Source organism: Lampris incognitus, chromosome 5 (genome assembly GCF_029633865.1).
Source record: "Lampris incognitus isolate fLamInc1 chromosome 5, fLamInc1.hap2, whole genome shotgun sequence".
NCBI lineage: Eukaryota > Metazoa > Chordata > Actinopteri > Lampriformes > Lampridae > Lampris > Lampris incognitus.
Genome location: NC_079215.1, coordinates 41,739,289 through 41,762,657, shown reverse-complemented (window position 1 = coordinate 41,762,657; position 23,369 = coordinate 41,739,289). Strand labels below are relative to the sequence as shown.

The window sequence follows — 23,369 nt, the reverse complement described above, 5'->3', positions numbered from 1 at the left end:
CGTTGTGGCCGGACCATCCGCCCCCCTCCACGTTGACGATTTCTATTATGGTGAATTCTGGGAGGACGTATGTAGCGGACTCTATGGAAATAATTCACCATAATCGGTTCTGGTCGCTTTAAGAATGTGTTTCCGGGTTGACAGGGTGAGCTGTTGCTCGGGCTGTTGGTAGACTAAAAGACACATGCGTTCGTGTAGTCAATGAGAGAAATTGTCTGTCTCTATTTTCCTACAATTCCTACAATATATATATATATATAAACTTTGTTAAAAGAAACACTCAACGGTAGGGAAAGTGCTCAACCAACAAATAAGGAGCAAAACAATCCAGTTAGGACAGCTGATGACTGCTTATAGCATAAAACAGGCTTGTACTGTCTCATAGACAATTTACATGACTAACTGGAGATATATTTATACATTTATTGTATTTTTATGTTTACTTTATTAACGTTTATTTGTGTTTGTTTTGTTTTATTTTATCACGTTTATTTTAAAACAAATATGTGACCCAAAAGACCATAAAAGTGTTCTACCTTGTGGACCGGGCATCTTCTCTGCTGGCTTTTAAAAATAATTTTTTTTAACGATTATCGATGAACATGCACTTAGTAATCGGATATGATCGGATATATATGTGTGTGTGTGTGTGTGTGCGTGTGTGTGTGTGTGTGTGTGTGTGTGTGTGTGTGTGTGGTGTGTGTGTCTCCCCGCCTGCCGCCCAATGATTGCTGGAATAGGCTCCAGCATCCCCGCGACCCTGAGAGCAGGCAGGATGAGCTGTTAAGATAATGGATGGATGGCTATATTAAGCTGTTTCAGCGTAGCAAAGCAGCCATCAGAGCCGACAATAATCGCTCTCTGTCGCCACCCAGTGGTACATGTGTGGCCTACAGTGTCTACGACTGTGTTGTGGTTGTCATAGCAACGGACTCGTCTCAGCGGAGGGGAAACAGACAGTAAGTCTTCGAGCTGTAGAGATGGTTTATCACTGACGACGTCGGTTTAATTAGACTAGTTCTAACAATTTTGTGCCTAACTTCACATTTTCATACCGGATCTTTGGTGTGGACTAACGTTTTAATGACCTCTGTCGCAGACGAGCCGACGGTGAGCAGTTACTTAGGCCAACTAGAGACTGGTGGCTTGCATGTTGACTGACCGATGTTTTTATTCCTCCCAGTCTTGTTTCTTTTTGTGTGGCGACTATGGAGGGCGTTAGTGAAAGATGATTTTCAACCAAAACTATGTTGATTAAATTGTGCAGATGGAGACCAATCCGCAGCTTCAGGCTGGCAAAGGACTGTGGAGTTGTCCCAGAGCCAGCCAGTACAGCAAGGAGACCCAGGAAATGCTCAGAAGTGAGCCTGTGTATGAGTGTTTGAATGTGTGTCTGTGTGTCGTTTGAATATGTGCCGTTTTGGGGTTTTTTTTGTGTGTGTGGGTTTTGTTTTTGTTTTTTTGTCATTATGCATTTTTGCACTTTTAACACAAGCCTCTCTTTTGATGCTCAGTAATGATGCAGGAGTCAAAGCTCACCAACTTCCAGCAAAGACAGATCAAGGACTGTCTGAACAGTAAGTCTTTTTGGCCCTTTCGGAAACTATAACATAATTTAATTACATTCACATTCAAATAGAATCATTCAGAATCAGAAACACTTTATTTGTCATTTCATTTCATGCACTTTCGCACACGAAATGAAACAAAACATCATTTCCCCCAGCCCACAGCAGTGTAACACAAGGGCAAAAACACATTCAAAAACTGCAAGAACTACAAGAACGCATATATCCAAACTAACACATATATCTAAACTAAAAAAAAAAATTCCCCTCCAGGAGAATGAATGCCAGCCAGGATGACTGCCGGAACTGCCGGTGTGGGTTTCATTTCTGCTCGGGTACAATATTGACTCGGGGTCCTTCAACTATATGTGACGTCACGGATTATGTTGCTAGCTTAGTTATTTAGCTGTGTGTTTTTTACAATCCATGTTTACATAGAGTTGGTTAGTAAAGCTGTTTCCCGCTGTTCCTAAACTGAACTAGCCCCCTACCCAATCATAATGTGTGAAGTAGTGGTGTCATCTGTAGTCGCAGGACCCCAAGCACATCCGGTAGGTCAAGTAGATGGGCTAACAGTTAGCTTAGCCTGCCCCCCTTCCACGTCCTGTCAGACCGCCCTCGGCGTTACCTCTTCGTGCACAGCTCCAGGCAGGGCCGTGGTCCACGTGCCCACAGGATGCAGCAGACCAAGCTCTCCCAGCCAATCCAGCGCCAGCTGTCCCAGCCATCAGATGAAGATAAACTATGCAGATGTGCATGGACGGTACTGGGTGAAGCCGCCGCAAACGTGAATTCGCGCCACCATCTTCCCACGCTGGAAGCGGAAATCAGACAGTTGATGTCCAAAAAAATATCGAATGGACTATCTTTACTTCATGATTTTTACATGACTACATTCTCCCACTCTTTCCCTGTCTCTCTCTCCCCACAGAGGGAGCTGCTTTGCCAGTGAATTGTGATGTCAGGTCCAGGGCTCGTCCCCCTCGGCCTGCAGAGGGGCTCATCCCGTGTGGGCTGAAGGGTCTGCCGGCCAGGCCGCAGAGACGCAGCGCTGAGAGCTGTCGTTCTGGGGACGGCTACAGCAGAGAGAGGTTTCACCCCCGTCCGACACGTAGGGCCTCCGGCTGCATGATGCCGTCCATATGCTCTTTATAAAGACTCACACCTGCACAGATGAGGCTAAAACAGAAACATAGATACACCAACAAATCAAAAAAAAAAAACAGGTTGTGTCTACCTTGCACAACCGCAGGTCTGTCTAATTTTACCACACAAAACCAAACCATGATATCCGTGGCGTGCTGGAAACCACTCGTACAATTTGATGTTACGCTGACAGATCCAGAGCTTCATATTCATTTCAAGAAGAACATTGTTAGTGTACATAAATAGGAATTACATTTTAAAAAAAACATCAGAATAAAAAGTAACTGTTTGTTCTGCAGGGTTTTTGTGAGAGTAATGTTGCAGATAGAGTAAATGTCGGTGTGAGGAGGTTTCTTACTGTAGCACCAAGCTTCATAAAGCTTGATACAGCTTTACATTCCCCTCTGCAGACAACAGATACTCGGGCCCTGAACCCGGTGGACCATACTTTTTAATATTTTCCACCCAAGTTTCTTTTTTTCTGTTTATCTATCTACTACTACTACTTTCGGCTGCTCCCGTTAGGGGTCGCCACAGCAGATCATCCATTTCCATCTCTTCCTGTCCTCTGCATCTTCCTCTGTCACACCAGCCACCTGCATGTCCTCTCTCACCACATCCATAAACCTCCTCTTTGGCCTTCCTGTTTTCCTCTTGCCTGGCAGCTCCATATTCAACATCCTTCTCCCAATATACCCAGCATCTGTCCTCCACACATGTCCAAGCCATCTCAATCTTGCCTCTCTTACTTTGTCTCCAAACCGTCCAACCTGAGCTGCCTCTCTAATATACTCATTCCTAATCCTGTCCTTCTTCATCACTCCCAGTGAAAATCTTAGCATCTTCAACTCTGCCACCTCCAGCTCCACCTCCTGTCTTTTCATCAGTGCTGTTGTCTCCAAACCATATAACATAGCTGGTCTCACTACCATCTTGTAAACCTTCCCTTTAACTCTTGCTGGTACCCTTCTGTCGCAAATCACTCCTGACACTCTTCTCCACCCACTCCACCCTGCCTGCACTCTTTTCTTCACCTCCCTTCTGCACTCCCTGTTACTTTGAACAATTGACCCCAACTATTTAAACTCATATGCTTTCATCATCTCTACTCCTTGCTTCCTCACCATCCTCACCATTCCAATGTCCTCTCTCTCGTTCACACATTGTCTTGCTCCTGCTGACTTTCATTCTTCTTCTCTCCTGTGCTAAAACCACCTCACCAGGCTCTCCTTAACCTGCTCCCTACTCTCATTATAGATCACAATGTTGTTCGCAAACATCATAGTCCACGGACTTTTTCTGTTCATTTGTATTGTACAAAATTTCAAGAATACGTTCTGTCCCATTCAAACACACAGCGGTACAATATCATCTCATGTACGAGCCAAGGGAAGGACGGGAATCCCTGACTGAACCGTCATAACTAGTGCTGCACATGAGAAATCCATCATAAGAACAGCATGATTGCGAACAGCCTGATTTTTCTCTTCACATCCAGTACAGAAGAGACTTATCTAAATCTGTTTCCTTTGCTTACCTGCTCAACATGGACATTTGACTTTACCACGGTTACATGTGCATGTACAGTGTGTTGTTTTATGTGCAAACCCATTTAAGAACCACAGCAGCAGACACAGTGAATAGCAAACATTTGGATTATGACAAATTGAACGTGGTTTGATATCTTACATGGTTAAAAAAAATAATGTTTTGGGCATTTTAATTTTGGAGGCTGAAAAAGGCAGTAAATAGTTAAGTCGATTGGAAAATGTGACTGTAGAGCTGATCCGCAGACCGGATGTGTGCAGCATAAGTTACTGTGGTAAAGTGCCCTGTTTAAATACGCCCCATGTAAAAGTGAGCCAGCAGCATGAAACAAGGGTGATACCCAAAGTTAGCCCACTAATCCACTAATCTGATTCAGACGTACATGCCCTTCTGCTTTGGCTAGCGTTCAGACTGCTGAATTCAAACAAAAATAAAACATGTCATTCATGTCATTGCTCAGCCACATATGTAACTAGTTATCCTTCAATCAGGAGACACACAACACAATTCAAGATGCAAAAATGTACTTTATTCAAATACCAATGAAGACTTTAAACTTTGTTTTGGCATTTACCTCGTCATGAATAAAATGTTTAACTTTGAATTAATGGGGATGAATAATCCCATAAATGTAATATTGAGGCATACCCACGAGTCGTCCTTGCAGAGGTGCTGGGAGATAGACGGGGCTGAGACGGGTGGAGGGGTGGATGAGGACAAAGGCACATAGCACTGAAATGACATTAGCATGAAGCATTAGGTAATCAGCTTTAAATAGACGGATATCATCATAGACTGACTGTCCAAAAAAAAAAAACAATCAGCACGGTGGGTGCAGTGGTTAGCGCTGTCACCTCAAAGCAAGAAGGTCTTGGGTTCGAACCCTGGGGTTGTCCAACCTTGGGGGTCATCCTGGGTCATCCTCTGTGTGGAGTTTGCATTTTCTCCCCGTGTCTGCGGTGGGTTTTCTCCGGGTGCTCCGGTTTCCCCCACCATCAAAAAGACATGTATGTTAGGGTTAGTACTCCTGTCTGTGCCCCTGACCGAGGCATGGCACAGACGAACTGGAGTTGGTCCCTGGGCGGCTGCCCACTGCTCCTAGCTACACAACTAGGATGGGTTAAATGCAGAGGAAGAATTGCCCCACGGGGATTAATAAAAGTAGTTAAAAAAAGAAGAAAAAAAATAGATGTGTCTGGGTGGAGAGTGTGTGTTGCCTTGCCTGTTAAGGTTGTAAGAAGCGAGAAAAACGTGCTAAGAGAATTGGATGAAGATGTTGAGAATGAGCTACTGACAGGTCCTACTGCTTGTATTGCCAATAGGAGTGTCTGTTCTGTACATTATATCTCAACTGAACGACAGACAGAATGACTGGATGTGTTGCCATGCAGGGCAGGTCTTCCTGAACAAATTCATACCAGGAGTTTCATTATGACTGAAAGCAACAAGTAAAATGGCTCTGGACTGGGCAAAGATGTTTAGAAGTCATCAACAATCAGAACCCAACCTGCAGAGTTAAATGGGTCGGAACATATATTCTTTGATCAAATGCACAACAACGTATCAACTTGATGTGTTTTGGTGCCTTTATGGTTTCTGGCTGGTTTCTGACTGTAGAGTTCCCGAGTACATTTTTCACTCATGGCACAGGACCTGTATTTGACCTCCTTTTTTGGTATTTTGCTTAACTATCCGTCTGTATGCTTAGCACCATTTGGCTTTTTTCCTTTCTCCCTCCTTTCCTCCCTTTGTTTCCCTCTGTCCCTTAGGAGATTTAGAGGAAGAAAAAAGGAGGTTACAGTATATCATGTCCAATGGAAAGGAAAAGCCCAAACCGAAACCACCCGAGAGAGCTCCACCACATCAGATACCAGATGCAGTGGAGAGAGACAGGTTCCAGGAAGGTAGGGCGGACCACACGGAGACAGACGGATGATGTTAATAAACCACAGGAACCTTTGCAGTTGTGTCGAATAGGTGCCTTTACAACCTGAACTTTTACTTTTTTGCCTCCCTTTTTCTCCCCAATTGTACTTGGCAAATTACCCCAATCTTCCGAGCCGTCCCGGTCGCTGCTCCACCCCCACTGTCAATCCGGGGAGGGCTGCAGACTACCACATCTCCTCTGATACATGTGGAGTCACCAGCCGCTTCTTTTCACCTGACAGTGAGGAGTTTCACCAGGGGGACGTAGCGCGTGGGAGGATCACGCTATTCCCTCTGCCCCCGAACAGGTGCCCTGACCGACCAGAGGAGGCACTAGTGCAACGACCAGGACACATACCCACATTCGGCTTCCCACCCACAGACCAAGCACGGGGTAACACGGGGATTCGAACTGCCGATTCCCGTGTTGTAGGCAACGGAATAGACCGCCACGACACCCCAACCTCAACTTTTACACAGAGCTAATGCGTCCATTGCCTTCCAAACCACAACACAGAAAACTAGATATCACAGTCTGTAGGACAGCAGAAAATATGGACTGTAGTCTGGTCCAGCTTTCATAGTAACCTGGTGCAGCCCCCTTCACCCTTACTCAATTTTCAAATACAGTCCGACTTCACTAAACATGCTGTATATCCAGTGCAACTTGAAGGGCGTTTTTAGGTTTTAACAATTTCTTTTTATTTTATTTTTTTGTCTTTCTGCAGTTCTGGATGAGATAGAGGAGAGGAGGATATTTCTGGAAGATATGACTGCTCTGGGTCAGGGGAAACACTATCACAACCTCATTAACAGTGAGATATCACAGGTAAAGGGCTCAAGGTCCTACTCTAATCTGGCATGATGTAGGCCTTGAAAAAGCATATCAGAACAACAGGTAGCTTTACATTAGTGATTATCATTGACGTAGAATAACGTCTGTTGTACACCTAATTGACCAAGAATAATTTTAGGGGCAGCACGGTGGCGCAGTGGTTAGCGGAGTCGCCTCACAGCAAGAAGGTACTGGGTTCGAGCCCCGGGGTAGTCCAACCTTGGGGGTCGTCTCAGGTCCTCCTCTGTGAGGTTTGCATGTTCTCGCCATTTCTGCGTGGGTTTTCTCTGGATTCTCAGGTTTCCTCCCACAGTCCCAAGACATGTAGGTCAGGTGAATTGGTCATACTAAATTGTCCCCAAGTGTGTGTGTGTGTTGCCCTGTGAAGGACTGGCGGCCTGTCCAGGGTGTCTTCCCGCCTGCTGCCCAGTGACTGCTGGAATAGGCTCCAGCATCCCCGCGACCCTGAGAAGGATAAGCGGTTTGGATAATGGATGGATGGATAGAATAACACAGCAATTACTGTTGTGCTGTGGTTGATTTGGAGAACCCATATACCGCCTTACAAATGTTCAGAAAGGGGTACACTTGCATGGGACCCGCTGCTGTTGAGGAATTCATTAGGATACTGCAGGAGTCTGACTGGTGACCCCATCTGTCACTGCTACCTGATGACCCTCTCATTGTCATAGTGTGTCAACCTATATTTAGTCAAGCAACTCCAACTTTCATTTGAACACCCTTTTTGTCTCTCAGAGACAATTATACTCATCCTACTGTTTCACTCCAACCTGTCTTCAGAGAATTCGGGAGCTGGAGTTGATGGACGAGTCCCGCAGCGCTGAGCTGAGGGCTACGTTGATGCCAGAGAGCAAGATGGCGACGAGGGCTGAAGAGAAGACGGGAGGACAGGATCAAAAGAGATAAGAACACAGGATTGACTGCAAACGACTGGACATGACCCAACAGCTTCAGCTCTTCAATATATTTAAAAGTCAAACTTCCAACTAGGAGGTAACGGAAATAAACCATCGAGGCTAGAATTGACAGTGGGATGTCTCTGCCTCAGACTCATTCAGAATATGACAGCGACTTGGCAAGTGTGATATTATGAGAGCAATAGCGCTTGACATGTAAGAAATGGTATTTGTGGGTGTCCGGGTAGCGTAGCGGTCTATTACGTTGCCTACTAACACGGGATCTCCGGTTCGAATCCCCGTGTTATCTCTGGCTTGGCCGGGCGTCCCTACAGACACAATTGGCCGTGCCTGCAGGTGGGGAGCCGGATGTGGGTATGTGTCCTGGTTGCTGCACTAGCGCCTCATCTGGTCGGTCGGGCCACCTGTTCAGGGGGGAGGGGGGAACTGGGGGTAATGGCGTGATCCTCCCATGCGCTAGGTCCCCCTGGTGAAACTCCTCACTGTCAGGTGAAAAGAAGCAGCTGGTGACTCCACATATATCAGAGGAGGCATGTGGTAGTCTGCAGCCCTCCCCGGATCTGCAGAGGGGGTGGAGCAGTGACCGGGATGGCTCAGAAGAGTGGGGTAATTGGCCATATACAACTGGGGAGAAAAAGGGGAGGGGAAAAAAAGACCCCCCCCAAAAAAAAGGTATTTGCATATCAAAGTCTGATGATGCTGAATACTGAGGAAGTCACACTACGCTGTGCAACCAATTCTCTGCAACCTAGTGCACGGCTCAGTTGTAACTGTAAGTCAGTGAAGACAGACAGCATCTCATCAAGCTGTAAGAGATTGTGATTATGCATTACATTTACAACCGATGGACATTGAGAACCAATTTATTCTTTTTCTTCTGTCTTTTCATAACAGTATTTGCAGCTCCGCTGTTGGGGCTTCAGAACATTGTAAAGCTATCATTAACATGGTGCTACAGAAGCCCTTGGTTTCAGCTGGACACCAAGAGTGGAAACACAGACACTGACACACACACACACACAGACACACACACACACACACACACACACACACACAAAACAACCACCACTTACAGAGGAAAACCAGTAAGTCACATATCTCTGACAGAGACAGATATTTAACAGACAGAGACAGTATAAATGAAAGTTAGCGTAACATATAGGAAAATAATATAGATATTCACTTGAAATTAACAGATGACGCTCATCCACGAATGCATTTAAATAAATGCCACTCTTGCAAACATTAAAATTGACAATATCAACAATACTGTCAGTTCTACAGGTTTTAAGGCAACATAACATTTAACACACAGAAAGGCATTATGAAAATATAAATTAGATGACTGCATATTCAGGTTTGCCCAATGGTTAAAACTGTTAGAAATTACTAATTTGCTACCATTAGTAAAATATGTCCACAATCTAAAACCTTTCTTATTGCATCCATAACCTCTGTGATTTAATCATCAGGTCTTTGTTGTACTTTTTAAAAAAGTATCTATAGGATACTGACAGTTAAAATTCGTTCGACAATGCTCTCTTCTAGCTCATACATTAACTAAACATGTTTTACATTCAGCAATTTCCTCAACTTTCTTTCCAGTCACGCTCACAGAAATCCACGATTATCCGGCTATTAAAATGGTCTTCGATAAAATGCATTTATGGGTGCAAGATGTGTGAGGCTATCCCGTGATTCCTCATAAATCCATCACCAAGGGAACTATGAAGGAAACTACAAACAACAGCAACATAGCAGCCATCAGTGCCCCTATTCCACCATTGGGGATCCATCAGTTCACATGACGTTTCTGTTTGTCGATACAGTACCGCGGGTTTGAGATCCAATAGGACTTCAGAAGTTCTCACACTTTACCTTCTGCCCATTCAATACCGAGACCACTGAAAACAACTTCATCCTAGTGAGCAGAGTAGAAGATAAATATACAAAGAAAGGTAACTCAGGAGCAGAATCCATTAAAGAAAATGGATGTCAAGGGATTAAGACGAATTAATTTTGAACTCAAAAAACAGTATATTCCTGTTATTGGGAGTGTCTGACCTCTTCTGACAGCCTTGCAGTCCCATCTTAGTTAAATACTCACAGATAGGCCTACAGGCCTACTGGCAGAGTCCCTGTGCTATGTTATTTATGATACAAAGGGATAGTAAAGCAGGTTACAAAGCTGTTTCTATTCAAGGTGAGGAAGACCTCTGTACGTCTTGCAGCACTTGAGTTTTCATCCAGTCAGCTCATTCAACATGGAAAAAGGCAACTGAAAATGTATAAAGCCATTAGCGTTTGGTGCATTTGGAGAAGCTTCTGGTAAGATGAGCAGAAATTGTTTTTTTTTTTTTTTTTTTGGTTACACACTTTTATGTCTTTGATAAAGCAGTGACGCTTAGTCCTTTCTTCTTGACCTAGTATTTTCTTTCCTCCCATCATTTCTTTTTTTCCCCCAGTCTTGTTAAAATAGTGTAGTATTCTCTTGCAGAGGAAGGGTGTGCCTTTTTCATCATTCCATCAGTCTGGTCACATCCACCTCTTCTGTTCAGCTTTTCTCTTTTCGTGGGCTCGGGCTTTTGCCAGGTTCTCCCTTATTGCTGAGGCGCTTTAGCACCTTCATGGGTTTAAACTTTGCACCCTTTTTCTTCTGTGGCTCATTCTCTGGATCTTTATGGAAGTCTGGGGAGGTCGAGAGAGAGAAACAGTATAATGAGTTATCAGGAAGTCAAGGAGAGATAACAGATAGGGAGGTATAAGGGAGGCAGCTTGTGGCAGATATGACAGCTGCTGACCTTCAGACATCAGGGCCACTTCACAAACACTGAGATGTCAAAGCTAGAGTGCTGTAGCTGACTTTCAGTTGCGGTTTTACTAATTCAACTAAGTATAGCAGTTAAACACACATGTTAGTCTTGGCATATAAACTAAGAATTGAAAATAGCATTCAGAGACTCAACCAGCTGACATCAAAGAATCAAAACTGTGCACATACACAAGCCTTCTGGGAAAAACATTAAAAATGACTCACTCACATCCGCTTTACGGGTAGATGTTTAAGGAGACATTTTTTTTGTATTGATCAAAAAGAAGTAAAACTGCCCATGTAGGCTGCCAAATGGTATCAATATGATATTGCAATAGCATTGTTATATACACGCATGCACACACAAATAAAATATATTAAACTAGAAACACCAATCAGCCAAAACATTAAAACCACCTGCCTAATATTGAGTAGGTCCCCCTCATGCTGCCAAAAAAGATCTGGCTCATCGAGGCATGGACTCCACAAGACCTCTGAAGGTGTCCTCTGTTATCTGGCACCAAAACGTTAGCAGCACATCCTTTAAGTCCTGTAAGTTGTGAGGTGGGGCCTCCATGGATCGGACTTGTTTTACCAGCACATCCCACAGACGCTCGATCAGATTGAGATCTGGGTAATTTGGAGGCTAAGGCAACACCTTGAAATCTTTGTCATGTTCCTCAAACCATTGCTGAACAATTTTGCAGTGTGGCAGGGCGTATTATCCTGCTGAAAGAGGCTACTGACATCAGGGAATACCACTGCAATGAAGGGGTGTACATGGTCTGCAACAATATTTAGGTAGGTGGTACGCATCAAAGTAACATCAACATGAATGCCAGGACCCAAGGTTTCCCAGGAGAACATTGCCCAGAGCATTATACTGCCTCCACCGGCTTGCCTTCTTCCCATAGTGCATCCTGGTGCCATTTCTTCCCCAGGTAAACGATGCACACACACCCGGCCGTCCACATGACATAAAAGAAGATGTGATTCACCAGACCAGGCCACCTTCTTCCATGGTTCCATGGTCCAGTTCTAATGCTCACATGCCAATCGTAGGCACTTTTGACGGTGGACAGGGGTCATCATGGGCACTCTGACTGGTCTGACACATGTCTATCATAGCCAGCATTAACTTTTTCAGCAATTTGAGCTACAGTAGCTCAAATTGCTGTAGGTTTGGACCAGACGGGCTAGCCTTTGCTCACCACGCATATCAATGAGTCTTGGGCGTGTCACCGGTTCACTGGCTGTCCTTCCTTGGACCAATTTTGGTAGGTACTGACCACTGCATACCAGGAACACCCCACAAGACCTGTCATTTTGGAGATGATCTGACCCAGTCGTCTAGCCATCACAATTTGGCCCTTGTCAAAGTCGCTCAGATCCTTATGCTTGCCCATTTTTCCTGCTTCCAACCCATCAACTTCAAGAACTGACTGTTCACTGTTGCCTAATATATCCCACCCCTTGACAGGTGCCACTGTAACGAGATAATCAATGTTTTTCACTTACCTGTCAGCGGTTTTAATATTTTGGCTGATCAGGACAGACAGACAGACAAAGAGACAGACAGACAGGTACATAGATAGATAATTTACGCTTATATCACATGTAAAATCACACTTATACAAAGCCCCTACAGATGAAACTCATTAGCGATCCCACCTTTTTTCTGCAGCATGGCTGCCATTAGCTTATCCTCCTCTTCTTCCCTGTAGCAAAATAGAAATTAAATCACCAATACATCCAGCTTGTCCTTTATTACCAACTACAACTTGGGCGGTGGCAATAAAACAGAAATTAAACTGTCAAGTAAAAGGAGGACATTACCTTTGCCTGTCCTGGTCCATGTTGTTGATGATTTGGTTGCGCTGTTCGATGATGGTGACCAGCTCTGCCATCAGCTCCTGTTCCCGACCTTTGTCCTCGTCACTCCACTCTTTCTCTGAAAGGTGAAGGAAGGAAGTAATCCATCTACTGAATGACTGGTATTTTCTGTTCTTCAATACTGAAAGGTGCTGTGGCATACACTCAAACATAAACACCCCCTATCAAGTTTTGTTGGATGGATTTTATGGATTCAGTTCCAGATCACAACTATGTCGAAGGTGTCTGGCTGGGACAGCTGATGTTAGATTGGTTGGGGGAGCATGGTCTGCTGCATCCGGTGGGCCCAAGGACCACAGCCCTGCCTGGAGCTGCGCCCGAGGAGGAAACACCGAGGGCTGTCTGACAGGATACGGAAGCAGGGCAGGCTAAGCTAACTGCTAGCCCATGCAGTCCGACAGTCATCCTGGAGTTTGCTCTCTTGGACAGTGACTTTTATTTATTTTTTGGATATATTAGATATATGTGTTTTTGTAGTTTTTTTGTAGTTTGGATATATGTGCTCTTGTAGTTTGGATATGTGTTTTTGTTTTTGTGTTACACTGCTGTGGGCTGGGGGAAATAATATGTCCTTTCATTTCATATGCGGAGGTGCATGGGATGAAATGACAAATAAATGTTCCTGATTCCTGACAGAACTAAACCAGACAAAAATATAAAAGTGAGTACTTTTGGCATATACAATGTACAATTGGTTTGATATTTATTTTTTTCATGAAAGCGAAGGACTACATTGGACATTGTTGTTTTTGTCTCTGTCAGGAGTGCCAAACATAACGTAGTGACTAAAACACTTAGCAGCACAGGAAAGGCTTTGTTCAAAAACACTTGAAAAACATACAGTCCATGGGCCAGACGATATTTCGGTACACTCAAGGTGGCAAAACTTACTTATAATTTTTGAAAGGATCCATGTCTGTAGATGATATTTTGGTATGATAACCATTCCTGAGTGGCAGCTGTATCACAGTTATCAGCTCATGAAGTTAACCACCCCCTAAAGTAAATTGCATTTTAGACGCTGGTGCATATCCTGGTTTAGCCTCATGGTCAGGACATTTTTCAATGTTCTATAATATTGTCTTTGGTATCATTTTAAAGGGGACCTTCTTAGCTTTCATTCAAGCCCTGTTGTGGATATTTCTCACAAATATAGAGGTCACTTGAGCTCTTCAACCCGTCAATAACACACATCTTTCTGCAATGTTCGCCTAAACTATATACTTTCTTTTAGCCCTGTGGCATCTAGGAATATCAGGGACACAAAACACAAAAACTGGAATACTCACAGGACTGTAAAGATTCAGGAAATGTATAATATACCCATACTATTTCATTGTGTGAGGTGATTGTGAGCCTTAAATGAGAACTAGACCAAAGCCAGTTAGGTCACAAACTGGTCTCTATACATTTGTTTAAATACACAATCAAAATGCATGATAAAAAGGAATACCATAGTGAGGTAATGAACTATTTTAATATTTTAAACAACATTGACATTTACATATACTTAGTCAATGATACATGTAATCCCATATCATTAGTGGGTATATGTAATGGTAATGGGTAGGGTAATGGGTATATGTGAACATGGTTACATTATTGTTATCAAGCTCTGGGTAACCAAGTCCAGAATCAACATCCTGTGCATCAATAGACTACTACCACAGTAATACCATCAGAATCATCACACTTTCATTCATCAAACTGCTCGTTTCTCTCATCATCTGACTCCCCAAGTTCAAAGTCCAGTTCTGGACCATCCTGCTGTTTTTGGTTACTGCAGGTCTGTAACCTGCACATGTCTGTGCATGGAAGTCCATTTGACAGGCACATGCAGCTTGGCATTTTGCATGAATGCACACACTTGCATGTTAGCATTTCCAAGACCACATCTGGTGCAGGTGGGGAGCGCATCCAGTAAATGGCCAGCTTGCCTTCATCGTCTGTCCATCCATACTCAGTAGGGCTTGGCACCACAGGGTTAGCCTGCAGACAGCACTTCCATATTGCTGCCTGATAGTTGGCTCGTTGAACATGCATAAAGAGACAGTCTCTACATGGTGGCAGCTGGCTGGACTCAACCTCTCCCCTTTTGGTGCAGAAGAGCTGGTAACGCAGTTTGTTCACCTCAGCAGTGCTGCTATTAGCAACATACATCCGACAGGTGAACTGCTCAATTTTCTGGAACAGCTCATCATTCACATTCCATGTCTGTCCCAGTTGACTAAAAGTCTCTTGGCAGGAAGTGTGCTTTCTCACTATCTTCAGGGCATTCAGCTTCCCTCGACCAGCGAACGCACTGACAGTGTCGCAGCCTGTGAAGGCATGTAAGCCAATTAGGCTGTCACAGATGCTGTCTCCAAGTGAACTTGCCAGTTTGGTGATGTCGACAAACCGTGTGCGGTTCTGAGTCCCACACTTCTGGTAGATGGGACAGGTGATGTCCTTCTGGAAGCCAAGACAAAGCACCATGACATCAGTGTCCTCAGCTGTGATGATAACTGACTTTGAGCCCGCATTTGCTGCATGCAATGCATGCAGGAGCAGACGGGTGTCAGCTTCTTCATGTGTGGAGTGCAGTTCTGCTGCTTCCTCACACCCATCTTCTGTCAACTTGTAGCAGGTTTCCTCACAGGTCATGTACAACACCTTGCCATGCAGCATAGCTCTGTATCGTGGGAGTTTCCACTCTTCCACCAGAAACTTGATGAGACTGGTCTTGTTGGAGGAACTGCACAGAAATTTTCTCCACTGCTGGACGTGGTGTCCCCCTGCAAGATTCTTGTACTGGAGAGTGATGTCTCCACCCCGGTTTAGTCGTTCAGCATCTTTGATCGAAGTCTGGTGATAGACATCAAAAACAACATCAATCCTCCCATTCTGTGCTCCCTCATGGAGGACCTGGGTCAAGGCTGACTCTGCCACCTGTGCAAAGGTTTTGTTGTTGCCATTCATTTTTTGGACCAGGCTCATCCCATCAATGATGGAAGTAGATGGGATTGGGATGTCTTCTGCAGGAGATACATTCTTTTCAAGCTCTCTGGCAAGTGCAGCCTTGTTTGTTTTTCGTAAGGACCCATCAGCATTTGCCAGTGCCCATGGTAGTGGGCCCAATGGGTAGGCAAGGACATCCTTCAGATTCACCTTCCTGCTTTCAGCCACCAGGATCATGTGACTGAAAAGGTTTTTATCTGCCTTCAGAACCACATCCTGTGCTTTCTTTCCATGAGCTTGTTTTGTGCTGACATTGGAGAATGTTTTCAGACTTTGCTTGGTCATCTTGTCATGGAATTTCACAGGTGGTGGGTCTGCATCTAACCTTGTTTGCTGGAATGCTTGGTAGGCCTCTTCTCCTTTCTCAAGAGCTCTGAAGAGATCTATGGTCACATCAGGTGGAGCCATGTTGCCAGTGGAGAGGCTAACCAAATCAATCTCATCAGGGGACATAGGATTGAGCCAGTTATTCTCCATAAGGTCCATGAGAGACTGGACATCTGCTTCATCTCTCTTGATCCTTGGACTCTGTAGATCTGGATGAGACCATTTGCACCTGCCTTGACCTGTCAGGTCTCTCAGCTGTCTGAGGTACATGCTTCTATACTCAGCTGTGAGATAATATTTGGTCACAGCTCCTGGCTTCAAGCTGAATCCCTTTGTCCCTCCAGCTGTTTGGGTGTCTTTGTTCACCGTTTCTTCTATAGCTTGGTCAACAGGGATTCGGCCAAAGGGATTGGTGGAGCCCAGTTGGACTGAGAAGCCTCCTTCCATGAATTCTGTGTACACATCTGGGTGTGTGATGGGCAGCTCAGACATCTGGGCGTAGTAGTAGGGGAGGTAGCGTGCATAATTCATCCTGTCATAAGCAAAGCACCATGGGATCATTGCTCGAATGCTAGCCAAGTGTAGCATCCAGTCTCCCTCTCTGGATGCTCGGATGAGCCCCAACAAGATTTCAACCATGTCCAAATAGGACATCCAGAAGTTCGAGAGGCTGCCGTTTCCACCTCTAAGGAACTCACGGTAGACTTCAAATAGATCCATGATGCGTGTACAAGAGCTATTCTCGAGGACCTCCTTCAAAGCATGTTGTGAGACTTCTTTCCCAAGGCTGTCAATGGTCTTCAGTGTCTCATTCAGGTGAACCATGTCATTCCTGTGAGTTTCTTCCAACCAGGACAGGAAACCATTCAAGGTCAGTCGCATGAGAGCCTCATACAGGAGCTTGTGTAGTCGCACTGCCCTGTTGTACTTGCGGCCATCCATAACACCAGCAATTGAGCCTTCTGCAATCATGCCAGACTCAATGCAGAGGTCTTTGAGTCCAGCATCTTGGAAACGCTTTCCTATTATTGCCAGCAGTGTGCAGATGGTGTGGAATACCCCAAGCCTAACGATGATATCATGGAACTTGTCATGGTGTTTCCATGTGATCTCGACAGCCTTCGCATACAGGGCTTGGTCAAAGACACAGACAATCTTCCTCAGGCCTAAGCACTGCATGATGCTCAGTGACTGGTTAAGCACCTCGTTGACAGTAGACATTTGTGTCGCTGGAGCATTGATGGTAGGCAGATAGCCTATATTGTCGGGGATGACCGTCATCTCTCCTCGAGTCAGGATGTTGAAGCCTGTCCAGCTGCTGACTGACTGTTCTTCTTGTTGTGACATGCGTGCTAGGACCCAAAGAAGGTTTTTCTCTCTGGAAAGCTTAGTATTGGCTGCAGTATCGGCATCTGACTTTTTGCTTTGCGGTGGCCCTACCCGTTGTCCAGCATTGTAAGTTGGTAACATTGGTGGGGGTCCATCAATGCTTCTCTTCTTTGTTTTGGGAACAGTGGGCATGGGTTGGACAGGAAGTGGGTTGACTGGCTTTGCTTGCACAGCAATCCCATTGACTCTGTGAGATGTTCCCTCACCACTGACAGTTTCTTCAAGACGGTCGATATTGTCCCAGGCTAAAGTTGTGAATATGCCAGGATGGATGTTAGCTGGAAGGGCAATGCCACTCCCTGATGATGAGAGTTTCTGGAGACACAGGGCAGTGTTGATCTCTTCCATCTGTGAATAGGACACACTGTGACCAAGTCGGTTGAGGATGTTTATCAACTCTACATTTCCTGTCAACGATTTGACACTGAATGGCAGAACAATGTGCTTGGAAGGCTTGGTATTTCCACATGTCACTGCATATACTATGTCATGGCCAAATGACTGCAGAAGGCACTGCACTCTCTGGGATGCATGATCAGGATCATTTGAGCCTGTGAGTAGAGAGTACAGGAAGATAATGAGCGACTCTGGAATGGTAGGACATTCTGCTTCTGGTTTGACTTCAGGCGGCCAGGTTTGAGGAACATCTTGACTTTTAATGTCTGCTCTCAATTTGATGGCTGCTTTGGCTATAACATCTTGTGCACTGACACTTTTCAGGGTCTGCAGCTCCCTTTTGAGAGACTGATTTTCTTTGGCAAGTTCCCTCATGGACAAGTTATCGGGATAGAGGAGGAATTTTCCTTTCTCATCAGGGAATATCTGCAAGGCTCCAGCAAACTCACTCTCCAGGTTTCGCCTTATGTGCTTCTTGGTTGATTCCTTGACTTGGGCAATGCCTTGGGAGTTCATTGAAGCTACCAGTCTAGAAAAAAGATCAGTCATTGTCATCACTTGAGGATTGCCAAAAAGCTCCATCCTGATGAAGAGGAACAGCTCATTGTATGCCTTATTCACAGCAGCTTCATACTGGGCTGCAGCATCATCATCTTCATTGCTGGCAACCTCTCCTTTGGAAACCTATTCTTTGGTGTAAAGTCTATAGCGTGACCTGTGGTAGTGCCCTTCAGCTGCTACAAGGTCTCTTACTCACAATGGCAAGGATTCTGCTGTCCCTTTTCTTTGTGGCTGCACTCCTGGTCTTTGCATCAGCTCGCAGTTCTCGACACTGCACCAGTACTTCTCTCGTATTCTGTCTCTTGGAATATTTGCTGTTTTTCTGACAAAATATGCACTCTGCATCATAAGTCCTAGATGTACTTGGAGCATGTCGAGCTACTCTCTTAGATTGTTTCTCTTCAGCAGAGACACAACTTTTCTTTTCTTTTGCAAGGAGGCCATCAAGAATTTGCTTCATAGTGAAGATACTGCGACACTTTCTGTGGTAGTAGATTGCTGGAATCTGTCCCTCAGGAATGTCTTTTGCCAGTTTCAAAACTGGTGCATGATTTCGTATCTGAGCTGCCCTGAGCAGAGTTCTCCATGAGTCGACACTTTGTAGTGAAACCAGCTTATCTGTATCATCAGAACAGTGGATAATGCACTCCACCCGTGGGCGCTTTGGTATTGGGTAAAAACTTGCTTGTTCACCAGTGGCCATATTCAGTCAGTTTTCACCTGCCACATACAAACAAATACATGTAACTTAGGTGTATGAACACTACTAAAACAAAGTTTACTTTGCTTCACCAGCGTCATATTACCATTATTTATCTTACATAGCCACAAATAGATACATTACCTAGTTGCTATGCAACAGCTGTATTTTGTCCACATGAGGCCGCTAAAATCAACACAAGATGAAAGTTCCTCGTAGCCACTTTAACTAATCATATTAACATATACATTAAAAGAACATGCTAACATTATGGGAAATTAGCTTACAATCTTCTCCAGAGTGAGACAAGAAGATAGATACCAGTTTCCTCTATATGTGTTTAGTAGAAAGCTATCTGGCTGCACGTTAGCCTAGCTTAGCACAATGAATGGAAGTACACAGTACTGGTTATCCTTGGTTGTTGGCCAACTAAGAACTGTCCCAGAGTTTAAGCTAGGCTAATCAGTACCAGGGGTGTTGAAATGCTATATTTGTAAAAATCTGGACAAATACACAATCGTGAGAGGCACAGAAACAGGTTTCCTGAAAGAAAAATGAAATAGCTGCTCATTTGGAAAGGTTATCATGTATTATTTTACTTCTGTTAGTGTACCAAATAAAATGGCACCAGTGAAGTTGTGTCACCTTGGGTGATATCGATATCTGGTCTAACCCATGGACTAACTGGCTTTGGTCTAGTTAGTTTCTTAGTAATAATGCCCTTCTAATTTAAGGTTCACAATCACCTCACACAATGAAATAGTATGGGTATATTATACATTTCCTGAATCTTTACAGTCCTGTGAGTATTCCAGTTTTTGTGTTTTGTGTCCCTGATATTCCTAGATGCCACAGGGCTAAAAGAAAGTATATAGTTTAGGCGAACATTGCAGAAAGATGTGTGTTATTGACGGGTTGAAGAGCTCAAGTGACCTCTATATTTGTGAGAAATATCCACAACAGGGCTTGAATGAAAGCTAAGAAGGTCCCCTTTAAAATGATACCAAAGACAATATTATAGAACATTGAAAAATGTCCTGACCATGAGGCTAAACCAGGATATGCACCAGCGTCTAAAATGCAATTTAGTTTAGCGGGTGGTTAACTTCATGAGCTGATAACTGTGATACAGCTGCCACTCAGGAATGGTTATCATACTAAAATATCATCTACAGACATGGATCCTTTCAAAAATTATAAGTAAGTTTTGCCACCTTGAGTGTACCGAAATAGGAAATTTTGGGCTCTGGCCCATGGCCTAATAGACAGTGAAATCAAACTAGAAAGTTCTCCAAAACAGGATGAGATTAAAACACACCTGGCTTATTGAGGAGACACCTCAGCTCATACTCAACATCTGCCTGCCTCTCCTCCAGGTTCTGCTGCTTGGCCCTGCATAGAGGAACACACATGTACCATACAGACCCGCACCCTCCTTTCCACTCCTTCCTGTACACTGCCTTTACATGCATACAATAATGAGAAGAAAAAAAAACGTTTCCATTTAGTCTGATACATACGTGTAGACCAGTTCAGCCTCCCGTCTGACAAGAAGGTGTTTCTCATGGATAAGCGTAAACCAGTCCACCAACAGGTGCTCCTCTTCCTCGTCTGGAAAAACAGGAGTACGGCGACATACCAGTTATGTTAAGACGCCTCTAATTCTACACCCCCCCCAAAAAAAAAACCCAATGCATGGGACATAGCAAAATGTAGGACAATAAGACATGTTGATGAATATTTCAAAGAGAGTCAAAGAATCATGGTGTCTGCATCCATAGGATTATCAAGTGGACAAGGGAGTAAAGGGATTTCAGAAATGATAAGACTATAAAAAGTAAAATATCCATCACCCATCCCATCCATTATCCAAACCGCTTATCCTGCTCTCAGGGGATGCTGGAGCCTATCCCAGCACTCATTGGACAGCAGCCGGGGAGACACCCTGGACATGCCGCCAGGCCATCACAGGGCGCCCACACACACACACATTCACACCTAGGGACAATTTAGTATGGCCGATTCACCTGACCTGCATGTCTTTGGACTGTGGGAGGAAACCGGAGCACCCAGAGGAAACCCACGCAGACACGGGGAGAACATGCAAACTCCACACAGAGGACGACCCCCAAGGTTGGACTACCGCAGGGCTCAAACCCAGGACCTTCTTGCTGTGAGGCAACCGCGCTAACCACTGCGCCACCGTGCTGCCTAACTCAAAATATTATTTACAGAAATCTGTTGGTTTTCTGCTACTATAATGAGCAATATTCACAGTATAGTATAGCCAATCCCAGCAGGCTGGAGTGAAGGCAGGGAGACATCCTGCACAGGTCATCGGTTTATCACAGTCCAAACACCATTTATACCTCTGTATCCAATTCACCTAACAAGCTTTTCTTATGACTGTACTCCCTTTAAACTCCATTCTCAACTCTGCAGGGCATTCATTTCAACTCCGTAGAGTGACTTAATTATAGTCATTTTAGTTAATTATAAAATATGATAATTAAGAAGTGGCTCAACAAGTTCAACTTATTTTAGTTTATAGTCATACCAATTCCATTTTGGTTGAACAGTCTTTAATGCACTACATTTAAGGCAATAAGTGGATTTAATTTGAAAGGTTACAAAATAAAGAAAACTGCAACTACCTATGTGTATTGTAAACAGAATTAATTTTTTACTTTCACATATCATTAGATTCATTTACGTTGCGTACTGTGATGTCTATGGGAGAATGACACAATCATCATTCAGATCAGATCCCAAGAAGTCTTGTTTTTTGTATTTTGTCTACCACTGGGCATAAAACCTCCTGGGGAAATAAAGGTTTACTCTACATCTCACATACAAGTACAGCAATTTTACTTTGTCTTGTCTGTGAGCATAGCTCCTCTTCTTCTGTGATAGTATTTTGAGCTATGGCTTGTAAATAAATGCATCTATATGTTGTCACTACGCTATGAAGAAAACAGAAGGGCCTCAGTTGTCTTTACAACAGTGACATTAAAGATGATGCTGAAATCCAAAGTTATCTGGTACCACTTTAAAAACATATTGTAGCGAATTCGGGGGGCAGTCCGGGAACCGCCACAGCCGGGACGCGAACCCGTATCTCCCACTCCGCAAGCGACAACGTTAACCAGTCGACTAAAGGGTCCGACCCGTTAGCCAAGGGCCAACGTGTCTACTTATCCATGCACGTTACAATATGTTAATGGGTCAAAATTGCATATGCGTGCAACACTGTCTTTTTATTGTCATCCTCCAGCAGATTCCTGCACCTACGACTACCACCGATAGCAACGGATAAGTGGTGATCCAAGATCAGAGAGTAGGCCCTTGATTTATCCATTCTGAGTTGAAAAATCAGCACCCAACAGATAAAGGTTTTTCTCTACAACATGACAATGTGATACCATTGGGGTTGTCTCTTAGCTTCCTCTCCAGCTCCACTCCTCGCTGCTCCAGTTCATCTAGCTGTTTCTCCAACTGACTCATCTCTCCATAGATGTCCTCCACTGGGATGTACTGGTCAGACTGAACCTGGACACAGACACACGTATGTTAGATCACTTAACTGTTGATTCCTAACTGTCCTACATTGAGAAGATGCAAATATACATCAAAGATGATCACACTCAATGCACGGGAAGGGCACCTACATAGCATTTTATAACATACAGTTCATTTACCAGCTTTTCTAAAAGTCTATTGTGCCTTTTCTTGCAAAGTACCAGAGCTGCCTCTGCTTTGATCTGATAAACATTTTACATGCCAGAGTGATCATTTGGTCTGTTTCTGAATAGATGTGTCCTCCCGCTAACATTCCTGGTCACGTCAATTTTGGAATAACGGGGGCGTCCGGGTAGCGTAGCAGTCTATTCCACGGCCTACCAACACGGGGATCACCGGTTCAAATCCCCGTGTTACCTCCAGCTTGGTCGGACGTCCCTACAGACACAATTGGCTGTGTCTGCAGGTGGGAAGCCAGATGTGGGTATATGCCCTGGTCGCTGCACCAGTGCCTCCTCTGGTTGGCCGGGGCGCCTGTTAAGGGGGGAGGGGGAACCGGGGGGAATAGCGTGAGCCTCCCACGTGCCATGTCCCCCTGGCGGAAATCCTCACTGTCAAGTGAAAAGAAGCGGCTGGCGACTCCACATGTATTGAAAGAGGCATGTGGTAGTCTGCAGCCCTCCCTGGATCGACAGAGGGGGTGGAGCAGAGATCAGGATGGCTCAGAAGAGTGAGGTAATTGGCCGGATACAACTGGGAAGAAAAATGGGGGAAAAAATCCCCCCTCCCAAAATAAATTGGAATAACGTGACAT

General features: G+C 44.5%; 2 protein-coding genes across 2 annotated transcripts in view; one reads left to right on the top strand and one right to left on the bottom strand.

Moving 5' to 3' along the window:
- Positions 1-1,267: 1,267 nt before the first annotated feature.
- Positions 1,268-7,950, top strand: c5h22orf23 (chromosome 5 C22orf23 homolog). Its single transcript, XM_056280515.1, has 6 exons — positions 1,268-1,361; positions 1,515-1,577; positions 2,500-2,679; positions 6,032-6,166; positions 6,917-7,017; positions 7,825-7,950. Exons 1-6 carry the CDS (start codon positions 1,268-1,270, stop codon positions 7,948-7,950), a joined length of 699 nt encoding a protein of 232 aa, XP_056136490.1.
- Positions 7,951-10,515: 2,565 nt separating this feature from the next.
- The window catches only part of micall1a (MICAL-like 1a), a 31,156-nt gene continuing 18,302 nt past the window's right edge, over positions 10,516-23,369 (bottom strand). Inside the window, exons 11-16 of the mRNA XM_056280751.1 lie at positions 22,459-22,585; positions 20,557-20,647; positions 20,355-20,428; positions 12,610-12,724; positions 12,445-12,491; positions 10,516-10,649 (exon numbers count right to left, since the gene is read on the bottom strand). Coding sequence (XP_056136726.1) covers positions 10,516-10,649; positions 12,445-12,491; positions 12,610-12,724; positions 20,355-20,428; positions 20,557-20,647; positions 22,459-22,585 — 588 coding nt within the window. The remainder of the gene's footprint in view (positions 10,650-12,444; positions 12,492-12,609; positions 12,725-20,354; positions 20,429-20,556; positions 20,648-22,458; positions 22,586-23,369) is intronic.